General features: G+C 44.8%; 1 protein-coding gene across 1 annotated transcript in view; it reads right to left on the bottom strand.

Moving 5' to 3' along the window:
- Positions 1-849: 849 nt before the first annotated feature.
- The window catches only part of LOC121534929 (probable G-protein coupled receptor 158), an 86,500-nt gene continuing 59,385 nt past the window's right edge, over positions 850-27,964 (bottom strand). The window contains exons 4-11 of the mRNA XM_041841553.2: positions 26,326-26,543; positions 22,585-22,653; positions 18,008-18,117; positions 16,668-16,906; positions 12,911-13,049; positions 4,651-4,756; positions 4,147-4,293; positions 850-3,608 (exon numbers count right to left, since the gene is read on the bottom strand). Of these exons, the coding sequence (XP_041697487.2) occupies positions 1,785-3,608; positions 4,147-4,293; positions 4,651-4,756; positions 12,911-13,049; positions 16,668-16,906; positions 18,008-18,117; positions 22,585-22,653; positions 26,326-26,543 (2,852 nt within the window). The 3' untranslated portion in view covers positions 850-1,784. The remainder of the gene's footprint in view (positions 3,609-4,146; positions 4,294-4,650; positions 4,757-12,910; positions 13,050-16,667; positions 16,907-18,007; positions 18,118-22,584; positions 22,654-26,325; positions 26,544-27,964) is intronic.

Below are 27,964 nucleotides of genomic sequence, written 5' to 3'. Positions count from 1 at the left end.
AACAACAGAAAATAATATTGAGTTTTATATAAATATTTATTGCAAGCATACAATAGTGGTACAAGTTCACTTAATAAACAAGTCATACCAGTCTGATGGAGCAAAGAGCAGTGAGACGTTGGGCCAATATGTTTACTGTCATGCAGAAGCCACTGTATCATAGATACAACATAATTGTGTTCCTGATTACCTGGGTCTTATTCACTAGGATACCAAATGGAGGAAAACAGACTGAAACAGGCTAAGCTGAACTCGTCCAATAACAAATGTTTGTTTCCAGTGTGAAAGTTTTCCATTGCAATAATGAATATGACCCTTAGGTCTTTGACGACAACAACAACAAGAGTTACTTGTTACTGGTGGAGTAGATCAAATCACCACCACTAAAATGTTACAATGGCCATGTAAAAGGAAGAGGGAATCAGTAATAATGCTAAAGTGGCAAATGTTTTTCATGCAATGCAATGGTGCAGACACACACACGATATACACACCCATGCATACACGCACACATGCAAGAATGCACAAACACACACACACACACACACCCTGTGTGGTGACACTATTTTGACAATCAATGTCATAGCATTTGATTTTAGGTGAACAATTATAAGGTGTTATCAAGCAATTGTATGGATTTGGAAAGCAAGCAAAAGTAAAATATGCTGTATAATCCATCAGATTTTTAATTGCTTTTGGTCCGTAAGAGAGCACTGAAGTGATTATACATAAACCTTAAAATCAAAAGTTTGATGTATTGACGTTTGGTAAAAAGGACAAGACAAAACTTGTTAATGATTCACCTAAAATGAACATATATAAATTCATGTCAACATTGTACAAGGGGGGGACCTTTGGGGATCTTACAATACTGCTTCAATATTTTTTCCATATCATATTTTCAGATTGATGCACATAGAAACATTCTTCAAAGCTTTATGGTTTAAGTTGTATTTGAACTTTGAACTTGAACATTTAATTATAATAGGTAACATCAAGTATTACATCTTAATTACCATATGTTTTGGATGTAAGTTGACGAATGGACCTAAAGACACTTTTGGAAGTGCTTTGCCACATGCTACAGCAGTTTTTTTGAGAAACGTATATATCAAAGATAAACTTCTGTTTCTTTTTACAGACATAAAGCATGTTTGACTAAATGGAGACCAGTGAGATACTTTCCCTTCAGAGCATGTATCCTCATGTTGCTACCTATGTACTAAGTGTTAACTATGTACGGTTCACCTATGTACCTATTTCTCCTGCTCAACACTCAAAATTCATATCCTTTGTATAATCTATAAGGCCAAAAATGGAGGCACAATTATCTGTGCACTGTGCGTAATATGGAAATTACATTATGTACTTTACCAATGACCAACACTCTGAACTCATACTCCAACCACTACTTGACAAAAATGGCACATGTGCAGGATACAGGCCAAAGAGAACTCTAGCAACAGTTAGGACGTAATTTTATGTATTGAAGAGTGTGACAAAACGAGCACAAATGCAAACTGAGCAAATCTACAAGCAAATAGTGCTGACTACACATTCCTCTACATTTCAGATAAAGTGCGCGTTTTGAAGAACGAATACTTTGTTTGGAATGCTTTAAGAGAAAGTAGTGTCATGTTTTTCTTCACAATATGATTCTGACATAACCACAGGGCAAATTGTGCAGAAAAATGTTTTCCCCACACTTCCCCTATCTTTAAAACACAGTTTGCAGGGCTTTTGTGCCGTGAATACAAAACATATAAAGTCTATCATGTAAAATATCATGCACGTTTCTCTGAACCATTGTCTTCAAAATCCCACGGACAAACGTCAACCTTTTTGGCAGTGCTCATGGGTTGTTTGTAATTAGAACTCAAATAATTTTCTTTCGCTGGAGAAGTCTTTGTCTGTGCCATGTTGGTTGGCGTGTTCTCTACCTCCCACGGGCATGCCTGCACTCTCTTGTTCTCCGACACCTCCGGGTCTCTTGTCGAGCTCCTCCGTCTCCCAGACGTTGGCACGGTGACCGAACCGCCCTCCGAGGATTGGCTGACACGTCGTCTTTCCGAGGGCCTGCTGGAGGAGCTCCTCCTCTCCTTGCTCTTTGACTTTTGTTGCTTCTCTTCCTCCCTGTCCCTCCCTCCTTTCTCTCTCTCACCCCTCTCTTTGGAGGAGCATGAGCCTTTTCGTTTCCTCTTGGAGTGAGGCGTGGGGCTGGAGCAGGTCTTCTCCTGGCTGGGGGAGGGCGGGGCTGGGGCTTCGTTGTAGTCCCAGGGACAGATGTCCACCATCAGGGTGGGCGGCTGCAGCAGACTCCCTGTGGATTTGGAGTAGTCTGAGTGAAGGATCTTGGGCTTCCCATCAGTGGGTGTGACGCTCTTCTTATGTCTGATCCTCTCTGGGGAGATGGAGTCTGAATCACCTCCCAACACTGGCTGCTCCTCAAAGGCCCAGGGGCACACCTCTGGTTTGAGGGGGAGTGGAGATCTGGGAGACCTGGGCTTCCTTGTTTCTCTGGCCTCGTCTGGATCGCCCCCCTTATCTTTGGAGCGACGTCGGCCTGCAGGCGATTGCCCTGCGGCTCCCTGCTGCTTCTGTTGGGAGCGACTGCCCTTAGTACTAACCGCGCCACCACCACCACCCCCCCTGTGGACCGTGGTGGTCTCTCCCAGAGCAATGGACACATGCTTCTGTGACCTTCCTTCCGAGGGGGTTTGGGGGTCCTCCACATCCCAAGGGCACACCTCGGAGAGGTCATACAGGTTTCTCCCTGGCTCTGTATTGATGGATGGCTGGCTGCCACTCACCTGCTGCTTCATGATGCCCATCTTGCCCATGGGCGTCTTGGAGTACTCCACCGACTGGCTGATGATCATCTTGGGATAACACTCCTTCTCTTCCGCCTCGTCCACCTCAGACAGCATCCTCCCATCGCGGCCCTTGAGTCCCTTCTTGCTGGCTTCCTCCACGCTATGCGTCTTGATGGTGAGCCCGGGCATCTTCTCTTTGGCACTGGTTATGACACTCAGTGACTTCTGCATGATGGACGTCCTCAGGTGGATGGGCTTTTTATCCACTGTAAAGTTGTGCGCGCTGGCCGACTTGCAGACCAAGGGCACTGACTCGGTGGACTCGGCCGGTTCAACCCTTGGGGCATGCTCTGGTGACTTCTTCACTTGCCTCCTCATGAGGGATCCAAGCAAGGAACCCTCACCGGCGGCCATTTTGTCCCCAACTGAGCCATTTTGTCCGCCAGCAGTTTCCTCCCCTTGGTCACAGACGTGGTCGAAGCTGTGCGATTTCTTCAGGCCCAGGACCTTGTTTTTCAGAGAGTCTTCCCTGGACTTGTGACCAGAGTGGGATGGGTCAAAGGGGTTCCGTCGAAGGGTGCTGCGGTTGCTCCCATGCTCACTACAGTCACGATCCTCACGACTGCCATGGCTGCCGTGCCGGTGCATGGTCTCTGGGATCTCAGTGATGCGCCTCATGAGGGAGCGGCCCAGGCCCTTCTTGGAGCTGCGCTTCTTCTGGAGATGGGGGTTGTTGGCCAACATCTTCTTGCGCTTGTAGACCTCCAGTTGGACGTAGAGCTTCTTTAGCTCATCCTAAAATAGCGACACAGATAGAGGGGTTGAGAGAGAGAAAAGTGGATGAGAAATCATAATGCTTGTTCAATGCGAAAAGGATTTATCCAAGTGTTTGTGCTACAGACATTTTCTGACATCACAGCCACAAACTAACCATGGTCCATTTCCTTGACAGACCAGAACTTTGCCACAAGGTAGCGACTTCCCACAGGGGTCAGTGTTGGGGCCAATCCAGTTTTTAATCTACATACTCTCACTAAGCCAAATCCTCAGAGACCACAAAATAAACTTTCACTGCTAAACTGATACTCAAGTATATGTAAAAACAAAACGGACACAACATCTCTGCCTTATCAAACTTTGGCATTTGCTCTAATGAAATGCGCTATACGAATTACACTTTATCATTAATTATTAAAATGTGGTGCCGTCAGTGATACGCCTTCATTGATTGGGCATGTTCCCCCCAAAAAGCTGTTTGCCTTTGTTAAGAAACAGCAAATGGGTGCTTAATCTGACCAGTCTTTAAAAAAAGACAGGGAGGGACCCTGCTCACCCGTATGTCCTCAGGGTCCAGGCTGTGCTCACTCCAGGCTGAGGTGATGCTGCTGTTGAGGTAGGACCCAGACCGGCCCATGTCCAGCTCCTCCTCATAGGCTTCAGTGGCAATGTCATCCCTTGCCTGAGTCCCTGTGGACAGAAACTAACGAGAGGGGAAAAAACCTTCTTAGGGTGACATTATTTAAAATGTTATAGTGCATTTGTTCACGCCGTGCTTGTCTTTGCAAGAGGAAAATGTTGCCAACAGACAAGATTGACATCATCCCATTGTTCCTAATTGTCTTATACTTCTGAGGCATCTAATTACGTCTTGAGAAATGAAACAGTTTATTCCCCACTCATCGAGTGTTTAAATGTTCTCCATAAGACTGAAGAGATAGTTTAAAATACTCAGATGTGCATTTCAATTACAGTAAGAGAATCATTATTGCAGTAAGAAGCTGTTTAATGTACTGGTTATGTATTCAGGGGAAAAGTAGAGGAGGGAGAGCAGGGTTACCTTTGGAACAAGCAGCAGCCCCAAAGTCACAGTCACGGTGAGGTGTGTGTGAGCGAAGACCAGCATGAGCATCCAGTCAGGGTGCCACAGAGGGGCCAGAGTGAACCTGCAAATAGATACCAACATGTTTATTTGAGGACACTATTATCTAAGTGTAACAGAGTGCATTCTATTCTGCTCTGAGCAGGGCTGGAACTCACAACCCTAGTCAAAAGATCCTATAGGATTTGTGATTTTTCCAATAGAATCCTGCTCGGCCATGAAAACCCATTTCATGAAGGTCCCGACGAACAGTTATTGTGCTGACGTGGCTTCCAGAGGCAGTTTGGAACTCAGTAGTGTGTGTTGCAACCGAGGACAGACGATTTTTACGCGCTTCAGCACTCGGCGGTCCCGTTCTGTGAGCTTGTGTGTTCTACCACTTTGCGGCTGGAAAGGTGGCATCCTATGACGGTGCCACGTTGAAAGTCACTGAGCTCTTCAGTAAGGCCATTCTACTGTCAATGTTTGTCTATGGAGATTGTAAGGCTGTGTGCTCGATTTTATACACCTGTCAGCAACGGGTGTGGCTGAAATAGCTGAATCCACTCATTTGAAGAGGTGTCCACATACTTTTGTATAGATAGGGTAGCTACTGGGTAGAGGGGACATTGCTGGCAGATTCCCACTATAGGGTCACCATCTCAAGTGACAAGGGTAGAGTGGAGGCTGCTGAGGGGAGGGCAGCTCATAATAATGGCTGGAATGGAGTCAATAGAATGGTATCAACCATTGCGAGTGTAGCGAAATGCTTGTGCTTCTAGTTCCGACAGTGCAGCAATATTTTTTTTTTTTGTCATTTAGCAGACACTCTTATCTACCCGGAACATATCCCAGTCCGCGTGATCAAAACAATCTTGAAGCGTGGATTCCGATTGGTCAGACCAGCATTGAATAGTCCTTAGCACGGGTGCTTCCTGTTTGAGTTTCTGCCTATAGGAAGGGAGGAGCAAAATGGAGTCGTGGTCAGATTTGCCGAAAGGAGGGCGGGGGAGGGCCTTGTATGCATCGCGGAAGTTAGTGCAACAATGGTTCAGCGTTTTTCCAGCGCGAGTGCTACAGTCAATATGTGAGTGGAGCGGTGAGAATCTCAGCTCCTCGCTCACGGAGCTGTTCACCCCGCTCAAAGCCACATCAGGCCAGTCCGCTCATTATCGCTCAGCGCTCAACGCAGTTTGCATCGCGCACCACTCAAATCGCCCCCCCGCTCGCTCCAAAAAAGGAACAAAATCTGCATGTATTTCACTTTTAGCTTAAACCACAGCCTTACTTTATCTCCCCGGTTTTGTTGCATACAGACTCATCTCGGATTATCCATTCTGTCTTGAAACAGGGATCTAACACTGATGCTAAAATGAGATGTTAATCAGTATAGTATATTCCATAGCGAATTGACACATTGTTTGCCAATGTTTCTGCAAAAGCAGCGATGCCCATTGGAAGTGCAGCGTGAGTGTCATCGGTGAGCAGGGATTTGATTTCTGACAGCAGGGAGGATCATCCCCAGGTTCCCCAGCTCCTTCTGCATTTTGTCTATGAGGTCTGCCAGTGGTGTCAGCACACTGACAAGGTGTGTCAGTTGCCGTACTTGATTCAGGGTGATTTTAGCAACATTAGACTTGTTTTGCCATAACGGGTCTTTTTGGAACAACCGGATGAACGACTGAATCATCTGCAGCTGGCTGCTCCATCGAGTGGCGCAGGCATTTGTGGGGTGGACACCTAATTGGTCGGTTTCCTCTGTGTTCAGGGTGCTCTTGCGTACACTTTTCACCAGGTGCCCGACTTTCTCTAACAGCCTATTAATGTTGTCGTGCTCGTTAACGGCGTCTTTGATCGCCAGCTGAAGCATGTGAATGGGGCATCTCAGATGTAAATTTGACACAGTAAAGTACTGATTTATCATAGTTTCTACATTAGAGGTTATCATTTCCACATGGACTTGCGAGGGCGCAGGTGGTCCCTCATCCTCCTCTTCAGGTTCTGCGCTGCTCCTGGCATCCGCAGTCACTTCACCCTCCGCCTCCTCTTCAGTGCCAGGGAGGAGGTTAAACGCCTTGATCATGTTGCTGGCACTGTCAGTGACGACCCGAATCACATGTCGTTGCACGTTCCAATATTTAAGTTAACTTTCATACTTTTGGTAAATACGATCTGCGGTATGGTGCCCCTGTATGTGCTCACAGCCCAACAAAACCGTGTGCCCCCGGAACGTCCCATCAATAAAACTGGCCACGATGCCAAGGAAGCTGTGCCCTCTTCTACTGGTCCAAATGTCCGCTGACAGAACGAGCCCATCACCATTTTGCAGTAGGTCTTGCAGTTTGGCTTCCATCAATGAAGAAACTTTTGAATTCCTCAACCCTTTTCTCTTGTTGCTGCTGCTCCTCTCGCTCTATAAAATACAAATTCATGGACGACACAAATTAAATTAAACATATGGATTCTGGGTCAGGCTTGAGCATGCTTCAGACTCGTGGTGTGAGCGAGCGAAATTGGAGCGGGACATAGGGCGACGCTCCGTCCTTTTAAAAATGCAGCTCTGTCCAAAATCCCGCTCTGCGCTCCACGCTCGCTCCCGCTCCACTCCGCTCACATGCTCTGATATGTGATAGAACTTAGGTAGCCTTTCTCTCAAATTTGCTTTGTTAAAATCCCTAGCTACAATAAATGCAGCCTCAGGATATATGGTTTCCAGTTTGCATAATATCCAGTGAAGATCAATGAGGGCCGTCATGGTATCGGCTTGAGGGGGATATACACGGCTGTAATAATAACCGAAGAGAATTCTCTTGGGAGATAATACGGTCGGCATTTGATTGTAAGGAATTCTTGGTCAGGTGAACAAAATGACTTGAGTTCCTGTATGTTGTTACAATTACACCATGAGTCGTTAATCATGAAACATACCCCCCCACCCTTCTTCTTCCCGGAGAGATGTTTATTCCTGTCGGCGCGATGTACTGAGAACCCAGATGGCTGTATGGACGGGGACAGTATATCCCGAGAGAGCCATGTTTCCGCGAAACAGAGTATGTTACAATCCCTGATGTCTCTCTGGAAACCAACCCTTGCCCTGATCTCGTCCACTTTGTTGTCTAGGGACTGGACATTATACTCGGAAGCAATGGGTGGTGTGCGCGCCTCCTAAGTCTGACTAGAAGACCGCTCCGGCTCCCTCTCCTCCGGTGGCGTTGTTTTGGGTCGGCCTCTGGTACAGTGAGGGAAAAAAGTATTTGATCCCCTGCTGATTTTGTACGTTTGCCCACTGACAAAGAAATGAGCAGTATAATTTTAATGGTAGGTTTATTTGAACAGTGAGAGACAGAATATCAACAAAATAATCCAGAAAAACGCATGTCAAAAATGTTATAAATTGATTTGCATTTTAATGAGGGAAATAAGTATTTGACCCCCTCTCAATCAGAACGATTTCTGGCTCCCAGGTGTCTTTTATACAGGTAACGAGCTGAGATTAGGAGCACACTCTTAAAGGAAGTGCTCCTAATCTCAGCTTGTTACCTGTATAAAAGACACCTGTCCACAGAAGCAATCAATCAATCAGATTCCAAACTCTCCACCATGGCCAAGACCAAAGAGCTCTCCAAGGATGTCAAGAACAAGATTGTAGACCTACACAAGGCTGGAATGGGCTACAAGACCATCGCCAAGCAGCTTGGTGAGAAGGTGACAACAGTTGGTGCGATTATTCACAAATGGAAGAAACACAAAATAACTGTCAATCTCCCTCGGCCTGGGGCTCCATGCAAGATCTCACCTCGTGGAGTTGCAATGATCATGAGAACGGTGAGGAATCAGACCAAAACTACATGGGAGGATCTTGTCAATGATCTCAAGGCAGCTGGGACCATAGTCACCAAGAAAACAATTGGTAACACACTACGCCGTGAAGGACTGAAATCCGGCAGCGCCCGCAAGGTCCCCCTGCTCAAGAAAGCACATATACATGCCCGTCTGAAGTTTGCCAATGAACATTTGAATGATTCAGAGGAAAACTTGGTGAAAGTGTTGTGGTCAGATGAGACCAAAATGGAGCTCTTTGGCATCAACTCAACTCGCCGTGTTTGGAGGAGGAGGAATGCTGCCTATGACCCCAAGAACACCATCCCCACCGTCAAACATGGAGGTGGAAACATTATGCTTTGGGGGTATTTTTCTGCTAAGGTGACAGGACAACTTCACCGCATCAAAGGGACGATGGACGGGGCCATGTATCGTCAAATCTTGGGTGAGAACCTCCTTCCCTCAGCCGGGGCATTGAAAATGGGTCGTGGATGGGTATTCCAGCATGACATGACCCAAAACACACGGCCAAGGCAACAAAGGAGTGGCTCAAGAAGAAGCACATTAAGGTCCTGGAGTGGCCTAGCCAGTCTCCAGACCTTAATCCCATAGCAAATCTGTGGAGGTGTCACGCCCTGGCTCGGGGGACTCTCGTATGTTGAGCCAGGGTGTTAGTTTCTATGTTTTGCATTTCTATGTTGGCCAGGGTGGCTCCCAATCAGAGACGGCTGTAGCTCGTTGTCTCTGATTGGGAGTCATACTTAGGTAGCCGTTAGGCTTTCATTCTTTGTGGTTTCTTGTTCCGTGTTGGTTCGTGTATGTAACCAGGGACGTCACGTTTTCGTTTTGTTGTTTTTGTTCGTGTGTTCATTCATTTAATAAAATGTTCGCATTCAACGCTGCGCCTTGGTCCTCCTCTGTAGATGACGATCGTGACAGGAGGGAGCTGAAGGTTCGAGTTGCCAAACGTCAGCCTCGAAACCTTAATGACTTGGAAAAGATCTGCAAAGAGGAGTGGGACACAAAGGATCCGCTTCGAGTAGAGAGAGAGAGAGATGGACGTCACCAGTGGTACAGTCTGCCTGAGACCCAGGAGCTCAACTTTATCTGCAACACCTCTGACAGGTAGTAGAATCTGGACCCAGCTCTAGCACTGTGGCATTCTCAGACACAGATGAAGCCTATTCCTGGACTAAAAAGCAGAGAAGAGAAAAGTGTTACAGTATCCCTCTGCCGAGGGCACTGTGGGACTAATTTATAGCGGGTGTGTTGTTGTTTATGTCTGGCTGGCGCTGCATAGTCTAGCCTCACATGAGAGATAGATTACCTCCAGCTCGTGGCTTCAGCCAATCAGACTGTCCCCATGCACCCCACACTCTGCCCATGCACTGATCATGTATCCTGTGATTGGTCAGATGATCCTAGCTAGCCCAGCAATGGCAAATCGGGTCCGTTGCATGCTCCCTCAAGCGTATAAGTATTAGCCGGGCCTGAACTGTGTTTTTCCAGTCTCAGAACGTGGGTGGACGTGTGCAAGGGATGCGTAAACAAAGTAAGTTGTTGTCGCTGTTGTTATCCTTGTATTTGCTACAGTAGCAGTATTCTCTGTAGTTCTCATTCCTGTTATTATTATGTTACTACTGATATTGTCTGCAATGATTAGTAACGGTTTACTACTTCCTGTTTCCTATATATTTAAATACAGTCCTTGCTCTTGTGTGTTGTTGTGCAATAGCCTACTATTTTTATAATATACAGTCTTTGCCATTATTCTTACTGTACTATTGCCATGCTAGTCATTAATCTGGTGTTACTATGGAATACATGGTTATTAGGTCATTATTAGATACAGTCCTTGTTGTTCTATCCCATTTCCCATTCTATCGTACTCTGCATATACGCAATATATACAAAAGTATGTGGACACACCTTCAAATGAGTGGATTCGGCTATTTCAGCCACACCCGTTACTGACAGTTGTATAAAATCGAGCACACCGCCATGCAATCTCCATAGACAAACATTGTCAGTAAAATGACCTTACGGACACGGGAGAGGCGAAGGTTGAGAGTCGTGCGTCCTCCGAAACACAACCCAACCGAGCCCACTGACACAGTGCACACTTAAACCGGAAGCCAGCCGCACCAATGTGTTGGAGGAAACACTGGTGACCGAGTCAGCGTGCACTGCACCCGGCCCGCCACAGGAGTCGCTAGTGCACGATGGGTCAAGAACATCCCTGCCGGCCAAACCCTCCCCTACCCTGGACGACGCTGGGCCAATTGCACGCACCCCATGGGTCTCCCAGTCTGGACTCGAACCAGGATCTCTAGTGGCACAGCTAGCACTGCGATGCAGTGCCTTAGACCACTGCGCCACTCGGGCGGCTCCTAGCAAATAGTTAGTTGAGAGCATCTACAGATGGACTGTCACGACTTCCTCCGAAGCTGGACAACTATGGGGAGTTCGCCCGATGTTCGTTACAGCCCTTACCAGTTCCACAACGGCCATGGTCCCACCTGTGTATTGACTTTCTCACTGATCTTCCCCTCTCTCAGGGTAACACCACCATCCTGGTCATTGTGGACCGCTTTTCAAAAGCCTGCTGACTCCTTCCTCTGCCCGGTCTCCCCACGGCCCTGCAGACTGCGGAGGCCCTGTTTACTCATGTCTTCCAGCACTACGGGGTGACAGAGGACATAGTGTCTGACCGGGGTCCCCAGTTTACATCCAGGGTCTGGAAGGCGTTCATGGAACGTCTGGGGGTCTCGGTCAGCCTGACCTCTGGGTTTCACCCCAAGAGTAATGGGCAGGTGGAACGGGTGAATCAGGATTTGGGTAGGTTCCTGAGGTCCTACTGCCAGGACTGGCGAGGGGAGTGGTCGGTGTTCTTGCCATGGGACGAATATGCCCAGAACCCTCTCTGCCACTCCTCCACTAACCTATCGTCATTTCAATGTGTTTTAGGTTATCAACCGGTCACGAATTCCTCCGAAGATGCCTCCTCTCCTTGTTCGGGCAGGCTTCGGCGTTTGTCGTCACCTGCCTTCTAGCCAGGTGACGACATCTCATCTCATCATTCCATTTGTTTTGTCTTGTTTATTACACACACCTGGTTTATTTCCACTCATCAGTACCTGAATAATTCCCTCTGCCCCGTTGTCTTTGTGTGTGATTGTTTATTGTGGAGGTTAGAGAAGCTCGGTGGAGCTCCTTGTATTTTGTATCGCCGGGATATTTCCCTGTGTGCCTTGTTTTTTCCAGTGCGCCTGTTTTGCACACTGGAGTGTTTTGATATATTACTGCGTAACTCTGTGTTTTCTGAATAAATCCTGTTATTCTGTGATTTACCCTCCTGCGCCTGACTCCTTCGAAATCACTCATCACATGGACGACCCAAATAAAGTGTTACTCACGCGGTATTTGGAGGTTGGATGTAATATTCACCTGATTTATAAAAAGTATTGTCTGTGATTCATCTGCGACATGAGGGTGCTGTTCAGAATTTAAAATTTAGGCGACAGATGAAAAGTATCTGATTTTTTTATTCCCCTTCTGTCACTGTTGTAATATTCTATGTAGGCATATTCAATCACAGCTGGTTTGTTATTGGGTGAGGCATGCCAACATTGTTGTTCTGAAACCTTTTCAGGTACAACCCCGGGGTCAGATTGATGGGTATGCCATAACCTTTCTGGTTTGTTCCGGCAGAGAATAAGCATGACAATAGACTTGTTTATGCTCATACTTTACGTATGCCAACCTCACTTACATTCAATGGGATTTGTAAAAGGTATTCATTGGACCCAGCTGTTCGTGATGATCTTAAATATTACAGACAGGTTCTACATGCAGCTTTGTGATTAATGTTCTAGGTGCCACTTTATATATACTGTATATGCCGAGTGATAACTTGTACATTGAGGCAATGGCTACTATGACCAAGCACACACACAACCCCATCCACACACACACACACACACAACCCCCTTTCCCCCCGCCCCCCTTCCCCACACACACTTGTAGTTTTCCTGGTGGTCAAATGAGGAGGTGGCTCATCAAGCCAGTGCCACCAACCAGTGTGAGCTCCTCCAGCAGAGTCAAGTATAGGAACAGTTACAGGGCATAAGGAGTTTATTTTAAGCCTTGGCAGATTTATGCACTGTCTGCCTAGTGCAGGCATATTTTACTCACCTCTGTTCAAGTGGCTTATCCAAGCTGTCCTGCTGACTATTCATTTGCTTGATGGGAGGGAGCGCTCTACTCTGCCTTTTAACTGGGGATGTTCTGCTCCTGTTATTCTCCTGCTTAGAGGCCTATATCGCTTCTTGATTATAAACTATAGGGTCACACATTTGCAAGGGCATACACAGTATAGATTCTCTCTCTCTCTCTCTTTCTCTCCCTTATTACTTACCTAATGGTGTGGAATATTGCCGATATGAGGAGTTCATTGTATATGGCAACAGTCATGTAGCGTGGTTCATGGAAGGCTGACGGTACGGTCCGGACAGCATAGCAGAGGTACACTCCCCACAGAAGAAACAGGAACTCGGCTAGATAAGGAGAGGTCAACAATACAGGTGGGTTAGACCAGTGTCCTTAACTCTCACACACAAATAGCAGAGGTACACAACATACAACGACTGCAAATTAAAATGATATTCTGGAAGTTCTGCATTATTTACAACAACCATTGTTTGCTTTGGTTTGCACAAAATGGCATACATGTAACTTGTTCTTTAGCCATACAATTCAAGGGTCTCCTCATGATCGTGTAACCCGACAATTATGGACAATAACCGTGAACAAAATAAAATAAAGTAATACATTACTTTTAGGAGATGGAGGGATTCAACTTTATATTTAAGTAGATATAGTTTACTCAATAGCAGTTTCTCATTTTGAGATGAAATGGGTAAAATTGGTAATAATTTTATGAGCCGAACGGCATGGTCGGAAGGAGAAGAGGTCGGAAATTCAAAACCACTTGTTTTTGAGACAGGTGTGTCACCAAAGCTGTGTTGTATTTATTAGGTATGTCGTAACTAATTTTCAAAGATGCATTATGATACATTACAAGCTGAAAAAAAAGGCCTGCATGACAATCAATCGTTACCCAAAATTCCATAATCGTCACAGCCCTATCCTCATGTCCACTTCAAAGAATACGAAAAAACATCCAAGTCTGTTTTGAAAAGGCAGCCTTGAATTTGTGATGTTCTTAAAACGTGTTATACCTTCACTTTAATTGTATCATTAATCCATCGGAAGTGACAATTGTGCTATATTTAATACTAAAAAACGAGACACAATCCAAAAATCCTTTCCTCAAGTTTATTTTGTTTTATTTCAAATAAAGTTCTCAGAACTGGTCTCAGAACTGGCCTCAGAACTATAAGGCAGTCCAAGTCTCTCATCTCTCCTTTATTCTATGTTTTTAGAACTGTTCTCAGAACTGCTCAAAACTGTTAAAAAAATATCTGTTGCATGCCCAAATGAATGCGACCCACTTTTCAGAACTGTTTCAGGACTGACTCACTGTTATTTGGGAGCCCATAACGGTGATCCTAATTTATATCCCTTTTCTAAGAACTGTTCTCAGAACTGTAAAGCAGTCAGAGTCTCTCATCTTTCCTTTGTTCTACATTCTCAGAACTGCTTTCTATTGTCTGCCCATAAAAGCAACCCTAATTTACATTCCTTCAATAATTAACACCAAAGACAACGGGGATCATGGGGATCATGTCGGATTCCGGATAGTCATTTGTAAATAGCGATTACAGTGTATTGTTATGAATTAATATTTTGTGAATCATGATGACTAATTATAAACTATTTAATATGTAATCAGTATGCATGGTGAGCTGTTTGTAAATGCTGGTGGGAGGAATAAGTAATTTCTTATTAATTCCAATTGACACTGACATGATCAACACTCTTTTTCATTAACTGATAAATCATTTGTATCATCATTATTATAGAACCACAAAACAATACTGATTAATAATTGTATGTTCTCTTTTTAAATTATTTTGCTGTACAGCACCTTAAACCTGATAGCACCTTAGACTGGTGGATATCGCCCTTCAGCCCACACGTTTCCACAAGCTGTCAGAACAATCAGCGGGGTGGCTGCCCCCCTACCCCAGACCGATCTCTCCTCTTCACCATTTCTATTTACAGGCACTCTACCTGTCTCTGCCTTCCCTGCGAAGATGCACAATGTTCTTTTGCCTTACTGTATCTCAACAACCCCCCCTCCCCCTATGTTTTTCCATTCCATTTTACCTCCCCAAACCCATTGGTGAAAAACACTCTCCGCATCACTGCCCATATCTCTCTCAGGGTCCTCAGGCAGAGCACACAACTTCTCATGGATCCATCCGCTTTAAAAAGGGATTAGATAATAGGTCCTGTGCCTCAGCTGCCTGTCACATTCCCCTCTAGAAGGCACTCGGAAATGCTTATGTTCCAACAGTGTAGTAATACCTAACAATACAAAACAATACACATAAATCCCAAAGATAAAAAAGAAAGGAATAAAGAAATATAGAAATATTAGAACGAGCAATATCAGAGTCCAGGATATAGATATATACTGAACAAAAATATAAACGCAACATGCAACAATTTCGAAGATTTTACTGAGTTATAGTTCATATAAGGAAATCAGTCAGTTGAAATGAATAAATTAGGCCCTAATCTATGGATTTCACATGACTGGGCAGGGGTGCAGACATAGGCCCACCCACTTGGCAGCCAGGCCCACCCAATCAGAATTAGTTTTTCCCCACAAAAGGGCTTCATTACATACAGAAATACTCCTCAGAAAACCCCCCACTCCCCCTCAGACGATCCCACAGGTGATCGTCTGAGAAGCCGGATTTGGAGGTCCTGGGCTGGTGTGGTTACACGTGGTCTGCGGTTGTGAGGCCGGTTGGACGTACTGCCAAATTCTCTAAAACAACGTTTCTTATGGTAGAGAAATTAACATTCAATTCATTGGCAACAGCTCTGGTGGACATTCCTGCAGTCAGCATGCCAATTGCACGCTCCCTCAAAACTTGAGACATCTGTGGCATTGTGTTGTGTGACAAACTGCACATTTTAGTGGCCTTTTATTGTCTCCAGCACAAGGTGCACCTGTGTAATGATCATGCTGTTTAATCAGCATCTTGATATGCCACACTTGTCAGGTGGATGGATTGTCTTGGCAAAGGAGAAATGCTCAATAAGAGGGATATAAACAAATTTGTGGACAACATTTTTCGAGAAATTAGCTCTTTGTGCATATGGAACATTTCCGATATGTTTTATTTCAGCTCATGAAACATGGGACCAACACTTTGCATGTTGCGTTTATATTTTTGTTCAGTGTATGTATGTGATGGTGTGTATAAACATTATGGACAGTATATGAATAGAAAAGGTGCATAGAGCAGTAGTTATATAAGATGAGTGTCACGCGACATGTATGCGGTCAGCGAAGTCAAACGCAGGACACAGAGCGGCTGGCAACGTACTTTACTGAACACAGTAATAAACGTTCAAAACAACAAACCTCCAAACAGGGAGGAAAACACAAATACCCGTAATACAAAGCAACTGCCGAAATGACAAAGAACAATCACACACAAAATAACCAATGAGAGACAGGGGTTAATATAGGGAATACAATCCAACATAATGGGAAACAGGTGTAAACAATAAAGACCAAACAAGACAAACACCGAAACATCGATCGGCAGCAGCTAGTACTCCGGGGACGACGAACGCCGAAGCCTGCCCGAGCAAGGAGGAGGAGCAGCCTCGGCTGAATCCGTGACAATGAGCCTTGACTAGAATACAGTATATACTGTACATGTAAAGTGGGTTAAACAGTATGTAAACATTATTAAAGTGACCAGTGTTCAATGGCTATGTACTGTACATAGGGCAGCAGTCTCTAAGGTAGAGTACCGGGTGGTAGCCGACTAGTAACAGTGACTAAAGTTCAGGGCAGGGTACTGGGTGCTATTATAAAACCAAGATAATGAGAACGACAATTGGCGTAACCCGTTACAAACATAAAACGGAACGTCACAATGACATATTTCCAACCAGTTTTTAGCGTTAATGACATCATTTCAACTAGTTTTGCCCACTGGGTCCACACTTCCATTACGACTCACCGACTGCCATCATGTAGTCCCAGCGGTCCAGCAGGCACATGCTGAACTGCAGCCCGTCGGGTGTGAGGCCCATGTCAATAAGGGCCAACATCCGGTCAGGTGTCTGACACACGGCCGAGGTCCAGGCCACCAGGAACCACAGCACCACCAGCAGGATGACCCCCAGCAGACGCAGCACCCGCCAGCTGGTCATGTATGGGGTCCTTTGGGCCGTACGGGACAGGAACACCTTCAGCACCCTGGAGGAGGGAAGAGAGAGAAGGGTTGTTGTTGTTCCCAAATCCCAACAGGCAAAATTTGGCATCTAATGGCATAATTTTATGGTTTTATGGTTCTCGTTGAGAAAACCTTTAATTCGATTATAACCAACAGGTCTCTGTTATAATCAGGTAAAGATATCATTATTTATTTGACTAATTATTTAACTGACACAACTAACACTTCTTCTACTCAGCTGTATTACCACCACTACCATCCCAACATTACTCCTTCCACCACTGCAATTTATATCGTTTTTCAGTTATTACTTGTTCTATACTACCTGTACTGCTGCAAGCCCTTGCAAGCACTAGTGTCTCTCTGAGATGTGTGGTCTAGATTAGCATAGATATAAAACAAGGAGATATTTTGACCTCTGGGTTCTCTGAGGGTACGACCATGATTGATCCTGTCTCAGATTTGATATCTGTGTGTGGGATTCTCCTATAGGGTACTGACACTGAGGTCATGGTTCAAGCGTTCTACACCAGGAGGAATTTAATTGGTAATTTTGTCAGGTGAAGTAGCAGGCTGCCCTTTGGCCCCTGGTCAGATTGAGTTGTTTCTCTGCTCTCTTAGTGAAATTTAAAAAGGCCAACACGAGGGCCAACTCATTTCCAGAAGAGGAGAGTGGAGAAAACTCTATGCTACGGTAAGTAGTTCTGTGTGATTGAGAATGTAAAGTGCTCCTTCTGCCTCTAAGTCCTCTCGCTTCGACTACTAAGTAGCAAAACAGAACGACTGCAAACTAGAACCAATTCTGAGAGGAACCTGGATATGAGATGGCACTCCACAGGGCAAACTCATCAAGGAGCATCATTGGGACAAATCGGGGGGAGAAAGGAATTAAAGTTCTGGGCTGAATACTGCAGAAGTTATCCAATTTGGCCATATGGCATTGGTTTCTCTGCATGATACATCTGGGGTGTATTCACTAGGAACGGGCAAAATGGAGCGGGACCTACCTGAATATGCAGTTGCAAAACGTTTGCTACGTTGCAAAACGTTTTGTTACTGTGTGTACATTTGAATATACCCCTGTGAAAGACTTCTAATAAAAAGTAGAACGAATGAACACATACCTGTAAAGCTTCAGGATCACTGTTCCGTAGGCTATGGCAAAGCCCAGGAGACGCACCCATCTCAGGAGGATACAGCGGAACATGCTGGGGTTGAAGTACAGTATCATCACCTAAAGAGAAGGGGAGATGCACATTACTTTGACTATATTTTACATTATTTTTTATTTAAAAAAAGAGTGAGGTACTTCCACTCCTTTTGTATTCTTCCTGTTTATAAGACAGGGAGGTGAAAAAGCAAGGAGGCGTGTGTGCTAGAGCAGTGGATTGGATTCAAACCCATGCCTACAGCGGTACATAGCAACAGCATAGACATGCTGGACCACCCCAGGCCACAACTTGAATTTACTTTATAACTGTAGGTTTATTTGACAGGGAAAATGCACATGAATCAGCTTTTTTGTAAAGGTGACAGATTTTGTGCCAGCGAGCTAATTTTCAACTGAAGTCCCTAGGCAGGTAAAAGGACTACACATCAATGAGGCATCAGGCACTCCCATTTATCTTTCTGCATTGCTGACACAACTTCACCTTTTGTTAATAGTCAAACCCAGTAGCAGAAGAACATTGGGTAAATGTCTGACCGTGGGCCAGGCTGGCTGCCTCCTACCCTTCACGTCGTCTCATTTTCTGGATGTCGTCTAGATGGTGAGTCACAGGCAGCTGCTTGGAAAATATTGCCCTGCCGTTAGCTTCGTGTGAAGTTCATTCTAGCTCATTATTGAAAGAGGCAAGGGGCCGAGCCGGGATGGAGGCATGAGGTCATGCATGGTAAACTGAACAAAGGGCAATGCTTGATTGCGAGGTTTCTGTATGCTGACTCACTTATTTCATTATATATTTCAGCAGCTGCAGAATCGCAAATGTCACATCTGAAGCGACTAAAATGGAGTTGAGTTATAAAACTATACTGAATACACGATATAACTATTATGTCAACCACACAACCAGTTTGTCAGCCAATTTAGTAATGTCCTTCTCAAGAGCTAGTCTACATATTTGAGAATGTTCAAGTTGAGCTGTTGTCCCAGCTCCACAGACTAAACTGCTTTGCTGGCTTTTAGCAAAATAACAAACAGAACCAGGTTTTAGACTCTTCCACGATACTCACAACCTATCCCTGCAAATAAGTGTGATAGCCATCCCGATCCCATTTCCTTTGGGAAACCATCTTGTTTACATACTGTATTTACTCTACAAACCAGACCTGCGTTCAAATAGTATGGCACAATGGAACCAATGGAATAGTACCAAAGGCGAAAACCCCACCCATCTGGCCCTCCAGGTCAGCTAAATCAAAACGCTCAAAGCATTTGAAAGGCAACAAATACCATTTTGAATCCAGGTCTAGTACAACCTTCGCATATCCACAGCTATACAATATAGCTCACAGAGATACAGTTTTATCTCATCTCTGTGGTATATCTCACAATTCGAGGTATACAGTGTGTCAGTTTGAGAGATGGCAGGCATCCTCTATAATTAAGCAGAGCGACAGCACCTGTCCCCTGCGGCGAGATGGCAGAACATCGGCAACCAGCCCGCTTAACTCGCAAACAGGGGAAATGTTCTCGTGGATATGGAATGAAACAATGGCACAGTGCCACACGCAAACCCGTGAAGAACATATCACACTTCCATGATGTGAGAGGAGGCCTCATTTAGCTGCAGAATTCACTGGAAGAAAATGTTGGTAAAACTTTACCTGAAAGGTACCTAGGTAAGGACTTCATAACACATTCATAACCCATACATACTACGTTCATAAGCTGTACATAAGGACACTTTCATGATGATATGAGAAGCTTTAGATGCAGTTTTAACTGGTGGGAGGTTGGAAAATGTTGGAAACACTTTTCTTGAAGGTTACCTGCATAAGGACTTCCTAACACATTATTAAGCCATCCACAGGCCCTTCATAAGCAGTACATCTAGGCATTTCATAGATGCTTATGTCAACAAGTTGCCTGCATTCTTATTCCTTTACCCAAAGTTTTGCCTATATCAAACACTGTCAATAGAACATTTGTGCAAAGCTTTGATTTATGGTCCCGTGTAGCTCAGTTGGTAGAGCATGGCGTTTGCAACGCCAGGGTTGTGGGTTCGATTCCCACGGGAAGCCAGTATGAAAATGTATGCACTCACTAACTGTAAGTCGCTCTGGATAAGAGCGTCTGCTAAATGACTAGAATGTAAATGTACATTTACGCACTCATCTCGCAGACAGGGGATAGCGAAATAGGTACACCTACAGTCTATGGATTTAAATGCATGTGCGTAATGTAGGAAAGATCCACAATTACTACTAGTATACCCTAATTGCATCCACTTGTCATGGCCGAAAGCTACACAAGGGATCTTTCGTAAGTGTATGTTCCTCCAGGAACAAAAAAGCAAGTAAGTAAGTATAACCTAATTGTCCGATGCATTTATATCCCATACATTAAGAAGTAATACTATCGATATCTTTTCATCATGGGCTCTCAGTTTTCCTTCCATCAAAAATAGGCTCTCGCTTCATGCATCATGACTGTAAATGTGATTGAGGGAATCAAGGAATTTCTGCACTCAGCTGACATGTATTTCTGGCTGTAAGCTGGCCTTAAAAGTTCCAAAGCTTGTCATTTGTATGCGAGTCATGAAAAACGTATATAAAGCCCCGTCCATATTACCCGGTGGAGGGCTTATGGCGGTGATGCTATCGGTAAAGTAAATGAAAAAGTAAATGCCTCTGGTTGGTACACAGGCAAGAGACAGACTCCTGTATATCATACATGCATTACCACGTTGGTTTCCTTCAAAGTTACTTGTATTATCTTAATGTACAGTAGTATCTGGGGCTAGAGACGGGAATGTTGTGAGTTTGATTGAGGAGCGAAATGTAACGGTGTACAGAGCGTGCACACACACGCACATACTCACGGACACACACACACACAGCACACACACCCAACAGCGACATCACAACAACACTCCAATGACAACAATAGGATTTATAATGTATACCCCCCAAACATAGCCATAGCAGTTACATACTCATTAACTGCATTTGATCATGTTCTTCATAAACTGACCCACTCACTGTACTGATAACCTCTGGCTAGTATTAGTTGTATCCAGGCCTCTGTAGTAACCAAGCCCTGTCCATGTAGAACAGCAAGCCCCCCATTCCTCCACGACAGGCCAAAATACATCGCGTCCCAAACGAGACGTAAAACTAGGCCAAACACACGCAAACACACACACGCAATAGCACACACACGCAATACCCAGCAGAGTATAACTCGCATGGGACCCTCAAACGAGCGAAAGAGAAGGAAGCTACATGTTTGTTTCCAGCCTGCTAAGGTGGCTCCCTCTTCTTTCCCTTCTCTATACCCCCAACTCCTCCCAATAAATTAACCAGCAGATTCATTTTTAATACAAGTTGCGCTAGAACTTGATGGACTCTTTAAAAATGCATCGAGCGCCACAGTGGAGAAGCTGCACTAAGCTGAGGCTGTGGCAACAGCAGCAGGAGGAGAAGAGCACGTCACTGTGGAAGAGAGAGAGGGGGAGAAAGAGAGTGAGAGAGAGATAGCCAGGGTTGCATGAGCACACCGGAGTGAGGAGTTCCTGGGTCCTGTGGCAGAAGGGATGAAAAGGGGAAGGGATATTTCGGGGGGATGGGAGTCCAGGAATAGCCCAAGGTGCAGGAACATTGAGGACTGGAATGGTGCACCCCTGGTTTAAAAGTATATCACAATGATAATGATGTCAACCAAACCGTAGTAGTATTGTTGATAGGCTTAGGTTTATCTCCCCATTTGTGTGGAATGCACCAAAATGATGTCCAGTAAGAAAAAAAAAACATGGTGAGGTCTCCCAGTGCATAACGTAGTTACTATGTAATATTGTTACAATATAACGTTGTTACCATGTTGTCACTATGTTACATTGTTCCCACGTTACGTTGTTACTACATTACGTTATTATAAAGTTGTGTTATTACTAAGTTACGTTACTACTAAGTTACGTAAATACTACATTGCTACAATGACATTGCTCCAACTCTAGCCTGAGAGGAAAAGCCTAATCGCTAGAGCTCACTTTAGCAAACAACACCGAACCTCATCCTTGTCAACAGACTTCTAATAGTCCCTCCTGTGTGGTTTACATCTATGGCTGTTTTCCTTCTTTCTTTGATCCTTTTCCAAATGTGTTCTCTAGACAGCTGTGTTTTGCTGTTGGCAGCCAATGGAGGTATTGAGTGAATTTGAAATCCCTGTCGCTCCATAATAACGCCATGCAACGTTGGCTGTAAGCTCCCCCGTCTGTTAAAACTCTGTGTGGCGCTCCAGGTTGGACTGTACGACACACTTTAAAGCATTACTCACACACACCAGCTGTGTTGTCGTCCAGGATGTCTGTAGCTTGTTTTTTGTGCCATTTTAATATATAGCTGTAATATATAGCTGTGGACAACGGACAGGCATGCAGACAGACACACACAAAGTCCTGCACACACACACACAATCACACACACACACACACAGTCACGGACACACACACACAAACACACGTCTAAACTGGAGACTTACGGGAAAGTAGAGAAGCAAGGCTCCAAACAAGATGGCCTCCAGGAGGATAAGACCAGACGCTCGGATCCTCTACAAAAAAAAATTAGAAAGAGAGAGACTCAACAATAGAGAACATACACTATACATACAAAAGTATGTGGACACACCTTCAAATGAGTGGATTCAGCTATTTCAACTACACCCGTTGCTGACCGGCATATAAAATCGAGCACTCAGCCATGCAATCTCCATAGACAAACATTCACAGTATAATGGCCCGTACTGAAGAACTCAGTGACTTTCAACGTGGCACCGTCATAGGATGCCACCTTTCCAACAAGTCAGTTTGTCAAATTTCTGCCCTGCTATTGTGAAGTGGAAATGTCTAGGAACAACAACGGCTCAGCCACGAAGTGGTAGGCCACACAAGCTCACAGAACGGGACTGCCAAGTGCTGAAGTGCGTAGCGCGTAAAAATCGTCTGTCCTCGGGTTGCAACACTCACTACTGAGTTCCAAACTGCCTCTGGAAGCAAAGTCAGCACAAGAACTGTTTGTCGGAAGCTTAATGAAATGGGTTTCCATTGCCAAGCAGCTGCACACAAGCCTAAGATCACCATGCACAATGCCAAGCGTCGGCTGGAGTGGTGTAAAGCTCGCTGCTATTGTCCTCTGGAGCAGCGAAAACGCATTCTCTGGAGTGATGAATCACGCTTCACCATCTGGCAGTCCGATGGACGAATCTGGGTTTGGCAGATGCCAGGAAAACACTACCTGCCCGAATGCATATTGCCAACTGTAAAGTTTGGTGGAGGAGGAATAATAGTATGGGGCTGTTTTTTCCTTAGTTCCAGTGAAGAGAAATCTTAACGCTACAGCATACAATGACATTCTAGACGATTCTGTACTTCCAACTTTGTGGCAACAGTTTGGGGAAGGCCCTTTCCTGTATCAGCATGACAATGCCCATGTGCACAAAGCGAGATCCATACAAAAATGGTTTGTTGAGATCGATGTGGAAGAACTTGACTGGCCTGCACAGAGCCCTGACCTCAACTCCATCAAACACCTTTGGGATGAATTGGAACGCCGAGTGCGAGCCAGGCCTAATTGCCCAACATCAGTGCCCGACCTCACTAATGCTCGTGTGGCTGAATGGAAGCAAGTCCCTGCAGCAATGTTGCAACATGTAGTGGAAAGCTTTCCCAGAAGAGTGGAGGCTGTTATAGAAGCAAAGTGGGGAACAACTCCATATTAATGCCCATGATTTTGGAATGAGATGTTTGACAAGCAGGTGTCCACATACTTTTGGCCATGTAGTGTAACATCAATCAACCATAGAGTTATTAGGATGATCTACACAATCATATGAGAGAAATTGTCATCCATTCACTCATAATGTATCTACTCAGCTGAAAATAAATAATGAATTTGACTCAATGGCACAACACAATGGATATGAATGAGGAAGATGGTCCCTTTGTTGAACTGCTCTGCTAACCAATCATGTTAGTGAAAACGAGTGAGGATGGCGAGACAACTCTGGGCTGAATGTAATTACTCATTATATCATAGAAGGCAATGTCTTTTATGTAAATATGTAAATTCACACACCTCAAGGGACATCTCATCTGAACTGTATTTCTGGAAGATTCTTATAGGGAACAACCCAAGCTGCTATAAATATGACTAATCAGTTTCACACCACAAGTACAGAACGACCACCACAGTAGAGGCAGTTAGCTCATATTTTGGAACACCATTTACCGGTATGTTTAGTCTTAATGGGACATTACACTCCAAAATCAATGAGTCCACATCCCTTGCCATAGGTTATATAGATCCAGCTATATTGTCTGCCTCAACCCAGAAGGAATGGAAAAGATAAGCACTGCAAATCTGGAAATGACATATTTTCCATAAATGTTGGATCGTGGCATATACTGTAGCTGGATATACAAAACAGATGGCCTGGGATGTGTGGACTCATCTTGACATTAGACATCATCTTGACATTAGACTGCTTCTAATAATTGAGATCGGAAAACATCTGAGTGTAATGTCACCATATTGGAATATCATATACAGGTTTGTTTAACCCTGTCCTATAGTGTGTCAATAACCATCACTGCTGTGGAATACGTACTGCAAAAGGTGCCCTTCTTAGGATGATACATGAAACAGAGTTCTTGACTATGTGGTCGCTAAAAATCCCATGACACTTAGTGCTTGATTATGTCTGTTAACCCCAGTGTTCTGGCTATACTCACCCTGGCCCCTCACACTATCATGGCCATCTATAATCATCGGATCCCCAGATTCAAATTGGCCCAATCACTCATCACCTCTCCACTGTGAAAGTGGATTCCGTGTGATGAACATTCTGGCACAAAATGGCTACCATACATCACCCACGTGGATGCTACTACAAATTGGTGTTGGATGAAATAATGAGTCACTCCAGATCAAGGTAAAGTGCTTTGAGATCTGATGAAAAGCACTATGTCAATGGAATCCATTATTACAACAGAAGACCGTCAAATGTTCCCAAGAACTCTAAGGCTACCTGTCACAATGACTACCGACCTGTAGCACTCACATCTGTAATCATGAAGTGCATTGAAAGGCTGGTTATGGCACACAACTCCATCATCCCAAACATCCTAGACACACTCCAATTTGAATACCGCCCCAACAGATCTACAGATGATGCAATCTCAATTGCACTCCACACCGCCCTCTCCCACCTGGACAAGAGGAATACATATGTAAGAATGATTGCTGTCTATCGACTACAGCTCAGCGTTCAACACCATAGTTCCCTCCAAGCTCGTCACCAAGCTTAGGACCCTGGGACTGAACACCTCCCTCTGTAACTGTATCCTGAACTTCCTGACGGGCTGACCCCAGGTGGTGAGAGTAGGTAACAACACCTCCGCCACGCTGACCCTCAACACGGGGGTCCCCCAGAGGTGTGTGCTTAGCCCCCTCCTGTACTCCCTGTTTACCCACGACTGTGTGGCCACGGACGACTCCAACTCCATCATCAAGTTTGCTGACGACACGACGGTGGTAGTCATTTGGTAGTCAAATAAACTGCATATTAGGAGTTCTGACACAACACTTGAGTTGCGTCCTAATTCCCTACATAGTGCACTACTTTTGACCAGAGCCATATGGGCCTCGGTCCAAAGTAGTACACTATACATGGAAAAGGGTGCCATTTGGGTAACAACCTTGGACTGGCACAGTGGTACTGTCAGCACTCCCCGCAGCTGTGTTCTTCAATGCAGGTCCTGGAGGATATGAATCAGTAGATATTTTGGTCTCTCTTTCTTACCATTCAAAAAGGGCAATCCAGTAACAGTTTACTGAAATCCAACAGGATTCTGTGTGATGAACATTCTGGCACAAATTGGCTACCATGCTTCACCCAGGTGGATGCTACTACAAATTGTACATATAATTTCACCTAAAATGTCTTGAAATCATCTCATAATGATCCTGACTAATTCAATAAAAGCCATTTCAGTACGTTGCAGCATAGAAAAACATTATAAGGGCTAATACAAGCTTATAACAAATAATAAAACATACCAGAAATCCAAATCACAAGTGTAGGAAACACAAACACCAACCAATACCAGTAATACCTTTGTTGAAAAACATAATACCAGTCGTATGTTTTCTGGATGGAGTTCCTCTATAATGACCTGCTTAACCCCTGACCCCTGACCCCTACTTCCTCCCAATGAGCCCTTACCTTATTCTTGCGGAAGTGGTAGACCAGCACCATGGCCACTAAGTCCAGCAGCATGCAAAGGCCCTGGAAGGAGGCTACAGAAAGCCGGATTGCCCCGTCTTCCTGAGCCAGGCAGGGCATGTCATCCCGGCAGTAGGGGCAGCCCTCACGGCACGGCAGGCACTTACTGGACACATCCGAGGGGTCCTTGCCGTGAGCGTGACCACTGCTCTCTTTCCCTGGAAAGGGCAGATAGACAGAACACCGAGGAGATACAGTGGAGGATGATGTGTCATGGTAGCATTGGGGAGGCAATAACATTGTGTATTTGAGTTACGTTCAAGAAAAGTGTGTTCTCAATGTCGTTCTTTCTGTGTATAATTTATACTGATCCGAGTAAGAGTAGCTGTTTGGGAACAAAATAAACAAACTGCCAATGAGTACAAAAGTACTACAGATGGAAAACAGCTGGTAATAACAAGACTTCCATTTGATCTACAGTGAAACATTCACAAGTTAAAACATTTAGAACAACAGGGTGTGTGTGTGTGTGTGTGTGTGTGTGTGTGTGTGTGTGTGTGTGTGTGTGTGTGTGTGTGTGTGTGTGTGTGTGTGTGTGTGTGTGTGTGTGTGTGTGTGTGTGTGTGCGTGCGTGCGTGCGTGCGTGCGTGCGTGCGTGCGTGCGTGCGTGCGTGCGTGCGTGCGTGCGTGCGTGCGTGCGTGCGTGCGTGCGTGCGTGTGTGTGCGCGCGTGTGTGTGTGTGTGTGTGTGTGTAGGGCTGAAGAGATAGCCTTACCAAAAGGAAGTCAACTTCAGTGGAAGATTAATCAAAGAGTGGGTTTTGTAATCATGCTCTCTCTTCAAGACCATGTAAACCCTTCTGTTGGTGTTTCAATGGGTATTGGGTAAGAGCATCACTGAGTCATAACTGCTGTGGCCCTGTATAGGCTCTCTGGATATGGTTATATCACTAAAGAGAACAGGGGCAGTGGGTTGTATGTCTTCTCGCAATTTGTTGTTCTGATTCATGTGTGAAGAAAGACCAGGGTTGTGTTGAGTGGAGGACACTGAAGCAAAACCTGTTGGGTAACACTTTCCTTAAAGCCTATCCTGCAGCTACTGTTCGTTATAACTTGTTATAAGCATGTATGTATGAGCCTTTATAAAGTCTTATAATAAAGCTTAAAATACTGTATGCTATGTCTTTAGCAATGATTACAAGACATTATAAGGGGGTCATACATGACAAGTCTTACTGTGCATTATAACGGCATCATAACGCATTATAGCCTACTTGCAGGCTTTAAGTTAAGTGTTACCACATGTTGTTGGAACAGATAACAAAAAACTGTGTTCTTATTGGAAGTTCATGTAATACCTCCCTGTTTCATCCTACTGACCACAACCCAGGCCACCAAACCATAACACGCTAAAAAATGGTTTGTTCCCTGTCTTAGACAACAATCAATCATGTGGAGTGGACAAACCACAAAACACCCAGTCACAGTAAAACAGTGCTTCGATTTAGTGAAGTAAAGTGCTGCTGCGTATTTGCAAACAAACACACACACACACACACACACACACACACACACACACACACACACACACACACACACACACACACACACACACACACACACACACACACACACACACA

The sequence above is a fragment of the Coregonus clupeaformis genome, chromosome 21, assembly GCF_020615455.1.
Source record: "Coregonus clupeaformis isolate EN_2021a chromosome 21, ASM2061545v1, whole genome shotgun sequence".
Classification (NCBI taxonomy): domain Eukaryota; kingdom Metazoa; phylum Chordata; class Actinopteri; order Salmoniformes; family Salmonidae; genus Coregonus; species Coregonus clupeaformis.
Note: the sequence above shows the minus strand (reverse complement) of the source record. Positions and strands in the feature narration are given on the sequence as shown.